The sequence below is a fragment of the Monopterus albus genome, unplaced genomic scaffold, assembly GCF_001952655.1.
Source record: "Monopterus albus unplaced genomic scaffold, M_albus_1.0 scaffold23.1, whole genome shotgun sequence".
Lineage (NCBI taxonomy): Eukaryota > Metazoa > Chordata > Actinopteri > Synbranchiformes > Synbranchidae > Monopterus > Monopterus albus.
In genome coordinates, this window is record NW_018127903.1 from 3,865,711 (window position 1) to 3,876,103 (window position 10,393).

The 10,393-nt window shown below is 39.4% G+C and overlaps 2 protein-coding genes across 3 annotated transcripts in view; one reads left to right on the plus strand and one right to left on the minus strand.

The window, feature by feature from the left end:
* Positions 1-1,031: 1,031 nt before the first annotated feature.
* Positions 1,032-6,672, minus strand: gltpa (glycolipid transfer protein a). 2 transcript variants are annotated; one of them, XM_020594300.1, is made up of 6 exons: positions 6,557-6,672; positions 5,145-5,269; positions 2,082-2,140; positions 1,849-1,982; positions 1,606-1,756; positions 1,032-1,494 (listed from the first exon to the last, which is right to left on the minus strand). In XM_020594300.1, exons 2-6 carry the CDS (start codon positions 5,245-5,247, stop codon positions 1,312-1,314), a joined length of 630 nt encoding a protein of 209 aa, XP_020449956.1. In that variant the 5' UTR covers positions 5,248-5,269; positions 6,557-6,672; the 3' UTR covers positions 1,032-1,311. The 2 variants fall into 2 exon arrangements, with proteins under 2 accessions (XP_020449956.1, XP_020449955.1); XM_020594299.1 differs by lacking the exon at positions 6,557-6,672 and adding an exon at positions 5,446-6,136.
* The window catches only part of tchp (trichoplein, keratin filament binding), a 5,369-nt gene continuing 1,215 nt past the window's right edge, over positions 6,240-10,393 (plus strand). Inside the window, exons 1-9 of the mRNA XM_020594298.1 lie at positions 6,240-6,392; positions 7,996-8,190; positions 8,591-8,801; positions 8,902-8,958; positions 9,292-9,360; positions 9,757-9,930; positions 10,000-10,112; positions 10,199-10,265; positions 10,353-10,393. The exon at positions 10,353-10,393 is cut by the window's right edge and continues 123 nt beyond it. Coding sequence (XP_020449954.1) covers positions 8,000-8,190; positions 8,591-8,801; positions 8,902-8,958; positions 9,292-9,360; positions 9,757-9,930; positions 10,000-10,112; positions 10,199-10,265; positions 10,353-10,393 — 923 coding nt within the window. The 5' untranslated portion in view covers positions 6,240-6,392; positions 7,996-7,999. The remainder of the gene's footprint in view (positions 6,393-7,995; positions 8,191-8,590; positions 8,802-8,901; positions 8,959-9,291; positions 9,361-9,756; positions 9,931-9,999; positions 10,113-10,198; positions 10,266-10,352) is intronic.

Sequence of the window (10,393 nt, forward strand, 5' to 3'; positions counted from 1 at the left end):
TCAATATAACTTCTCTCCAAAGCTTACATTTGCAAATCATGTGAAATCTAGAAGGCAAAAAAACTGTAACACTTTGTTTTCTCATTAGTGAGGTTGAAGGAAAATGCACCTGAGAGCACAGAAGGCTGAAAAACATGAAAGCAGGTGAAAAACTATATGCAAGCCCTGTACAGCAAAAAAGTCTAATAGAGTCAGAGCAGACCTTTAGTAATAATTAATATTTTGTTCTTAATTGGCCCGCCTGGTTTACACAAACTCAAACAGTATGTACAAAAATATATAAGATAAAAGGCAGAAGAGCTGACATGGTCACTTCAATGATCCATACCTCCAGCCTAAGGCACAAACAAGTGTACACAACTAATACAGTGCAATTACAACTTCAAGGTGCTGATGGGTGTTTTAATAACCCATGCCAGGAAAAAAAATCTAAACTGGTGAAGGAAATCAAACACTGTAAGGCAATATAATGGTTAAACTGTAACTTCATTATAAAGCTAATAGGACTAACACAAATGTAAAATTGTTCATTAAAGAATAAAAACGGCAAACAAACCACAGAACATTCTGATTAACTATAATATTTGATGCATAAGATAAAAGCTGTGACTTCCTCTCTAAAATGTATTGGATTTTTATCAATTTACTTCAAAATATAAGAATTAGACCCATATTTCAATAAGATATTTTAATAATTATAACACCTGTTTAAATGTACTATGATTATTTGATTTGATTTATTCTTTCAAGCATGTAAAGACAGTTGATATGTCAACACACATAATTTTACACATATCCAACAAATGCTAATCCATTATCAATTTGCTTATACCTAGTACATGCTTGAATGGAGTAGGAAGAAGTCAGACTTATCCAGTCCTACCCCCTGACATCATCTTACCATCATTGGTTTGCAAGCAGTATCTCTACATAAATAATTCTCTTCTACACCACACAAGTAATATACTAAAAAATTATTACAGAGTGTTAACATTCTTACATAATTACATTCTTAAATAATTAACTTCTACACCACACAAGTAATATACTACATGTGTCTTCAAATGGAGAATAAAAAAAATACAGAGTTTAGATGTGAAGATGCAACAGTAAGGACAAGGAGACTAGACCAGGTACACAGATAATTAACAGTGCAAAAATATTTGATGTGTAATGATAGAATACTGTAAGTGCTCTCCCATAGTGAACTGTCAGATGACCTAAATGGAGCCAAGTCGACATGTAGACTATAGAATGTAAATGACTTTGTAAGCTAAGTGGATCGCTGAAGGAAAGAGGAACATCCTGCAGTCACACTTTGTAGTCAAGATCAGCATTCAGCTTATAGTACATCTCATAAATAGTATCAACAGTGGCAGAGAAGTTGACGAGGAATTTCCTGATTTTATCAAAGCATTCCTCTTCCTTAACATCCCGTCCCTTGGAGAGGGCCTTCAGGAAATCTGCCTTATATGGAGCAGCAAAAAGAGCTGCCTAAAAGCAAAGAAATATGTCAAATTGATACACATTTCTCAATGTATAAGATAAAATCCTACATCTCTGCCTTATACGCGTTTCTGTTTTTTGTGACAACTCTGAACACACCTTGAAAAGCTGCTGCACCAGCCAACCGTGGTATCTTTTTAGGGATACATCATAGGCTTTAGTGACATTGAATCGAATGAGGTTGGGGTTGTTTTCATCTCTTTCACAATCCACCAAACTCTGAAGGAGGACTTGGATAAACTTTAGGCCCCTATTTAAAAAGGAGATGCATACTAATTACAATATGGATACAAAGCTTGCCAACAATAAAAAAAAACAAACAGATGTAATGTTTCTAAAAACCTTTTTAGCCACATGAGAGCCAGCGTCGCTCCAACTCTAGGCCACGCTTCTCCATACATTTCCCTCTCTGCCTCCAAAATCTGCTGAAGTGTCTTGAACCGGACTGGGTCGGTATCATAAACTGCCTTGATCTTCTAATTGTTATAATAATACATTTTAATGAAATTTATGACAACTATAGGAGCAGAGCAACAGCTTTCACTCAAATCACATCAAAGAATAATCATACTTACTGTGATGTTCCCAGATATGTCAGCTTTGATTGGTGCAAAAATAGTAGAGCCAAGGCAGTCTGAGGAGAAATATTCACACAGGGTGTGAACTGAAAGCACAACGGCATGAAAACCTAGGCATAATACAGTACATGTAAATGAGATTATTAGCATCTATTGGAGCTTCTAATGGTGACCAACCTACATTAATTAACTCAGAAGCTAACTATCAAAACTTGACTTGAGTGCAGGTTTGTATGAAAACAAGGCTTTTTGTTTGCTTCATCAGAAACGTTTGATTTCTGTTGTCAATTTACAACCAAGAAAATGCCAAAACTTGTCAGTGACTCAGGCATATTTTTAATATACCACTGAACACATTACATTTTCAGTGGCTATAGCGTTCGTTTATGTATAAATAAACAATTAAATGCAAAAAACACAATTGAGATATTACTATTATTATTAAAACTAATTAAATTATGTTCAATATTTATGCTGTAATGGGGCTGCAGTACAGTAGTAGACCAAGCAGATACAGAATGTACATGCAATGCCGTCAAACACTGTCTAAATAAATGTTTTAACAAATGTGTAAACCACATTTTACAAACTTTAAATTGCATATTGGGAATGCTGTACACCAAATAGTTAAACCAGAAGGTAAAGCCAATATACCTTATTAGTCAAGGCAGCTTTATTTACACATTTCAAGCATACAGGCAAGAAAGCATTAGCAACATTAAAAACAATATGCATTAAAACCTGAATAAAAGTAAGACAAACACAAAGCACTGTTAAGATGAAATAAAATACAATGAAAATAAAAACAAATCAGAAACACAACTATAGTGCAGTCAAAGAGCAGTAATAAATTGTAAGTTGCCCTCAATGCAAAAGAGGAAACTCAAGTGCAGCAAAGAGACTGGTCAGTAAAGGACACTGGAGTATTCAGTTTGGATTTGAAACTGACTAAGAGTTGGGGCACAATATTCACTCATCAGGACCAATACCAAAGGCCAAGCAGGTGTCCTTTCATTAGGCTATCAGAAGACCTGAGTGTTGGGTGATGGGATTGGGAACAATAAGACATGTAGAGTCCCGACCACACACGGCTCCTGGTTCAGCCACTGACACAACAAACAGCTTTCAACCCCGGAGCTGTTACTGGAAACTACTCAGGGCAAAGTCCTGCTGGGCCACAGCAGTGATGGCATCATATCTTATTTCAGAGAAATCATTGTACAGTATGGTTCTGTTTTCTGCTCTCTTCAAGGGATTAAGGATTTTCATTACAAATACACAGTGCTTCTGGAAATTATGGGAAATTAGACTAAATGAAACCTCTAACAAGAACAAGTCCTTGAATACATTTAACAAACAGCTTTATCTGAACCCCGCACACCCGCATAGGTGTTAATTATTCTGGCTAATTAGACTTCTCAAGTTGAAGCTGGACAGAGTCATGAAGCTGGCATCAATAAAATACACGACTTTACACTTAAAATAATCAAAAATATTAGTTGTAGAAGAAAAGGTTTAATGAGGCAAAATAATTTAAAATGTGAATGTACTATGAGTGTGCAAGACTTTAAAGGCTTGTAGAAAAGTTGGCCAAGGACTTCCTAGGTCAAGCAAAACAATGGTTGAAAAGGAGGGAAGAATTTAATATCAACATCAGACTTGGTTCCTCTCAAGGGTTTCAAATTCAGTAAAGGACCTTTGGCATATTAATACAGAATGAAGTCACACAAACATGCTCTGGTGCACCATGCATCTGGTGAATGGACACAGGGAACTCAACACCGTACTAATCACTTCACAACTTAAAATCCAGGCCAGTGGATTAAATTATGCATGCTAAAGGATTGAGGACAGCTTGGTGGAGAGAAATATGATCCAAAAAAAGATTATCATTTGGAAAGAGCAATACCATTTTATCAGGCTTGCCAGAAGTGTTGTGACAGATTTCCCTCATTACAAGTTTTGTGTTTATTATTCAAAGCTGAACAAATCCCTCATGAAAAATTTACAACAACGTAAAAAGCGGTCTATTATAGAGGGCTACTTAAAGTAGTTGTTAGGGCTCACTGGCTAGGTAGGACCCAAAGCGCAGACACACGAGCCAAGAGAAGGTTCAAGTAGGAGTTTAATAAATAATACTGGACAAGAAACTAAAGGAAAAATACAGGGGCTCAACCTGACAGAGAAAGAACGCCAAAGCTTAACTAAACAGTCTGGTCAGGGAGCAAGGAAAAAGAACCAAAAAAATACCAAACCAGAGAAACTAACTAAGGAACTACCCACAGATAGATCCCAAAACACAAAGGAACAAACCAAACTAAACTAGGGCAGGAACAAACAGAAGACAGATTCAAAAGTTACAGGAGTACAAGAACAGACAGGGTGGGATGGGTAGACGCAACAAGAACACAAACTGGCAGGATGTGGTGAACAGAGATAACAACCACATGAACTAGCGTGGCACAGTGAACAGAGATAACTAGCGTGGCGCAGTGAACAGAGATAACAACCACATGAACTAGCGTGGCGCAGTGAACAGAGAATGAACCAGCAAGAGACTCAGGGATAGGAAGGAGTACATATATATATATATAAGCAGGAGACCAGAGGCTAATGAGCAGCAGGTGGAAGCAATGAACAGTAATTGTGAACCAGGGTAAAGCTAGGGCAGGTGAGGTGACACAAGACAGGAAACTAACCGAAATAAAAGCACCAAACAGGAAGCAGGTCCACAAACCATAACAGAAATCCTGCATTTTTGTACCTATTCAGCCTATTTAACAGTCCGCAGCACTTATTATACAGCACTATAAATCTACAATCTTAAAACTAATTATCACTTTGTCAGCACCATCAGTCTGGTCTATGCTGTAGCCTCTGACAACTCTACTGTATTGTTGTGATAAGCTGAATGGAAATCTGTGTGTATAGCAGAGCCCAGTTTTTCTGTAAGCAGTGACATCTAAGCATAAGCTCTTCACATTTATTTCCACATAACTTCATATCTAGGAATGTCACTATATGGTCTCTACTGTGTCACACTGTGGAAACTTCACTTACCAAAGAACATAGGGAGATGTGACACAGCCTCCAGAAACGGCCTTGTCTCCACCTGTCTGTCAGCTGGCAGCTGCCTGAGCTGGTGCTCCATTAGCAGAGCCATCTCTTTAGACACACTGTTACCTCTGAAATGATAATAGCAACAGGCTGTCAGCCCTCCACTGCAGATTTACTGTGACACCAGAGAAACTGTGTGTGAATCAACACACACACACACACACACACACACACCTCTCTCTCTCTCTCTTTCTTGCTCTCACACACACACATTCACATTCACATTCACACCCAAGTCACCTACACTGAACACAGGTGATGGTGGAATATCAGGTTGCCCTCTCATGTGATCAGCAGCTTGTCACTGATAGATCCGCCACCTGTCAACTAAATGGGTGGTCAGACAGAGGTCTAGAACCAGTACAAAAAGGGACAGCACTTGATGTGCTCCCATTGGCTGATACTAGTCATCATCTGCCTTTAATCACATATGATGCTTTACTGCCAACTAATGGGGTTTTGTGGAATATCTCAAAATGAAAAATAGCCCATGTAGGCTACCTACTTTTTACCCTATTTAATCACTAAGCAAATGCAGGTGGTGCTTGCTCTGCCTTGATAGCCTCATACTGTGTAATTCTAACAGTACAAAAGAGAAATACCCTAATAGGCTACTATGGTTAATAATAATGTTGACCATAGGCTATTGCTACTGGTTTTATTTTGTTCTTAAAGGAACTGAGAGAGAAATGAGTGCAGACCAGATATATTATCAGTAGACTAGGCATACTAATTATTGGTGCTGTATGTACATTTACTCCTACAGCCCACAAATTTAAAATATCCGGAATATATTCATTTTCTGCTACTTTACAGGTTGGGCTACTTGTATTTTTCTTGATGTTTCCTGGGAATAAGAGCTATAAGATAGCAAACAAGTTATATCTTATTAGAAAATTTACACCGACTTTTTGATTCTCCAAATTATTTAAAAAAAAAAAGAAACAGTAAAAGTAGACTATTGCAGTCGGAAGCTTTAAAGAAACGCGTTTTACATCTAATCACGTAAGCAATTTTGACCTTTACTTCATTCCGTAGCGTGGGAGTAACTAGGAAGTGAATCGGTACCTAATATGGTAGCTAAGGAAAACTGGGCATTAAATAAACACGAACATCCTGTCCATAAAATGATAAACGTCGAGTCATTTCAATAATCACCAAGAGAAGGCAATCGACTTTACCATCAGACAGGTAATGAAGTATTATTTGTCTATCTATTGGCTAAATGTCCCTAATTAGCTAGCTACATAGCAGTGTTGCCAACTTGGCGATTTTCTCGCTAAATCTGGCGACTTTCCAAATCCTCTTGGTGAGTTTTTTTTTTGTCAAAAGCGACTAGCGACAAATCTACCAACTTTTTCTGGTCTTATTGGAGACTTTTCTAATGTTTTGGAGACTCTGACGTGAAACCGCGTATCGCTCTGCAGTTACTGTCCTCAACGAGCAGTGGGTGCTGCCGTGAGCCCCTCCTCCGTCCCAAAGCTCTCACAGGCGGTCAGTCTCACAGTAGCCTCGCGCTGCAGTCAGAGCGGAGAGGAGACCCACACCGCTCCGCAGCGTTTAGACTGTAAATGGACTGCGCATGCGCAAAGCCGCCGCTGATCCCGCACTGTAAGACAGGGCGGGAAGTAAATGTTTTTTTCACTGTCACACTAAAATAAATCGCTGCATTTGACTCACAGCCTCAATCACTTACTCACCTCGTCCACTGTGTGTGTGCCTCTCTGTGATATAAACTAAGCATCTAGCTAGCTAGCTCATCATGTCTCAGTCTAAACTGATATTTTATATTTTTGTTCCAGTGAAGTATGAGTTGGATAAACCTAGGGGAATTTCTTTAGCAAGTGATTATACTGGTGCATGATGATAATTGTTGCCTTAATTATGTAATGAAGTTGTAAGTCCTTAGTAACCACTGCATCCCAACTCTGAGATTCTGGATCACAGCAATCTGACAGGTAGTTTTTCTTTGAAGGGGACTTACCTGTATACTTCAGGGTGAATTTTATTTTTAGTTTTAATTTTACTGACATTATCAAGCTTTATGTAGCAACAGATTTGTTCCCCTCTAGCTAAAACTTAGAAATCGTATGTCCTTGCAGACCCTCAACTCCATCCTGTATGTCCGATATGGTCTGAAGTTGTCTGGTGAGGCTTGCTATGAGCACAAGCTGCCTGATAATGTTTTGCAGCTTTTTGGCACATCAGCTGCTTACTCATTTGAGTCAGCTCCCTTAGTTGCTGAACCTGCCATAGAAAGATGATCTACTCTTTCTGTGAGCCAGCACAGCTTGTGTGTGGAGGGGGGTCTGAAAAAACAATAAAGCTGAATTAGGGCCAGACTAGTTACCATCATTTTCTCACATTGCCAGTTACACTTTTTTCTGTTGTCTCTTTTTGATCCATTTAGATTGTTAACGTTGTAACTCTGCCAGAGTGTCTCTTTTGGGTCACTTTGCTGGTCCCAAGCCCAGATAAAGGAGGAGGGATGGGCGTCGAGCTAGCAATTATACCTTTGTTGTCATTTGTAGTTCTAAACATATTTAGAGTGTTTTTACTCACTCAGGACGTTATTCCTCTCTCCTACAGTGTCCATTACAATTACTTGCAAAATAGACAATTATGCTACTTAGGTGATGATGTCATTTCCTTAGGAGCTGGCAACACTGCTACATAGCCTAAATATGGTATTGAGAATAACTTAAAATTAACGCTATTCATGTTTGACTTACACTCCATGTTAGCTATACTAGGGTTGGAGTCATTACAGTTATGTGTGCTAATTATGATTCAGGTCGATGGCTCTGCCGACCCTCTCGACCTATATGCCCAGTCGGTCCCGGATGCTGGCCGACCAGCTGGCCCGGCAGCGTGAGCGGGAGGCCCAGTTGCGGCAGCAGTGGGAGCTGCATGCACAGTACTTCAGAGAGCAGAGTGCTCGTAGCCAGAAACAGGCAGTGTGGGGCTCCCGTCACTCCTACCTGCAGAGGTAAGTTCATCTGCCAGAGCGGGTCTATCTCGATTTATTCAAGAGGTACTTGTTTTTTACTTTAATGTTTAGATTTTTGTTATCTTATAATTTTATTCCACTGCATGAGGAAATGCACTTTTTTTCTTCACTGCTTAGAGGGGTGATCTATGGGGTGCTGACCGTACACAAATACTATGCAATGACAGAGATTAAACACATATTGCCCACAAAATAATATATTATTTATATAATATACAGTAATGGTGGCATAGTTTTTCAGCCTTTTAGGTACATAGAGTAAATGGTACATAGAGTATTATGTAATACTTTATCTCTAGTATATTCTCTGTCAGTTTCATCAGCTGACAAAAGACACCCAAGAAAGACAACCCAAGTTATTTTTTCACTGTTTTGTCAGTATGTCAGCATACCATAAACAGAGACTGACAGAGGAAAAGAAGGCCAAGTTGGAGCAGCGCAGGAATCGGCTCAGGGCCATGCTTCAAGAGGAGCAGGACCGGCTAGAGGCAGAGCTCCGGGAACTGGTCCCAGATAGGAGCACACTTGCAAGTCAGTTGGTGCAAAAAACTGAAGAGCTTCGTACGGCAAGAGAGGAAAGAAGAAAAAAGGTAGTTGTATTGAATTAGTTGCATATTTCCTTTTCAGTACTGGGTCACAGTGCTCTGCTGCAAGTGTATAATACCTGTTATTTCTGTTTTTCATCCCTAGCTTGCACAAGAGCTCCTGAGGGAGCATTGGAAGAAAAACAACCCAAAGTTGCGAGAGGTAGCCAAGTTTAAACTCTTTAATGCAAAAGTGACAAGTTATCAAACATCTTGTCTTTTGATGAGGTGATACTTGGCCTCAGGAATCTAGTGACCATCCCTTGATGAGGTGATACTTGGCCTCAGGAATTTAGTGACTATGTGTGACGTAGAGAATATGGAGACTTTTTATCAAGATCTCCATTTGATCTGGAAACTAATATGGGTTGTGATGCAGATATTCCATGACTTTCTGCTAACCTGAGTCCAGTGTTGACTTCCCTTCCACTAGGGGTCAGTTTCATCAGTAACTGTGTCTCGTCTGTCACAACTTGCTCTTTTATTCTGTCTGCAGGTCCAGTCAGCATTGCATACGGATCATGTTGTCAGCCAATGGCAAGAGCAGATATCTGAGAAGAAACAGGTAGGACAGTCACCACATCTGTCAGACAAAACAGTTCAATTTCTGTTTATTCCTGTTTTAATTAATGTCGAAGGATAAGAAGAATAATGAGTACTGAGTAGTGAATGTTACTCAATTTTACTCAAACCAACTTGCGAAGAAATTTCTCTGACGTATCACCTCCCTCAAACCAGTGATGACACAGAACCCACAAGCTGTTAAACTTTGCCATTTATCTTTTATATGACTTATTATTTATGTAACAATTCAATTTTTAATTAAACAGTGCTCCAGTCATCTGTGAATACAGTATCACCTCTAAAACCTACTCAGGTTAATCCTCTCCACATGGTACATAAGGTAATTGAGAAAGTTTAGACGTGTACTGTTAAATGACCCATGTCTCCAAACATGTAGCAAGAAGTGGCAGAAGAGGAGGAAAAGAGACTCTTTGAAAATGAGTATGAAAGGGCCAGAAAAGAGGCTTTGGAGAGAATGAAGCAAGTGGAGGAGAAAGCAAAAGAAGAGGAGCGCAAGAGAGCAGAAGAACTTCAAAAACAGATGGAAGAACTGAAGTTGCGGGATGAAGAGGTAAATATTTTTACTGTGAATAGTGATTTTGCACATTTACACATTTTATTTAATTTTTTTCTCTTTCAGGCATCTCGTCTAAAGAAGGATCAAGAAGCTCTGCTGATCCAGCAGTGGGAGCTGGAAAAGATAGAGGAGGAGAGGAGGAAGGTGGAGGAAAGACGCAAGAAGTGTGAGATGGGGTGAGAGAAGCGCTTTCTGCAGATAACTGCTCACAGGTGGGATGATACTTCAAGCTAGTGAGTTCACTGGATTTGTGTTCCAACAGACATTTCTTGATCCGTCAGTATCGATCTCAGCTGAAAAGGAGAGCCCAACAAGTGCAGGAAGAACTGGTTAGTCTACTTTATCCTCTGATGATACGGTACGTTTCTCTATATGTAATCCAATCTGCCTGGCTTTAACTCCTCTGTGCCCAACAGGAGGCCGATCGTAAGATCCTGGCAGCCTTGCTGGAAGGAGA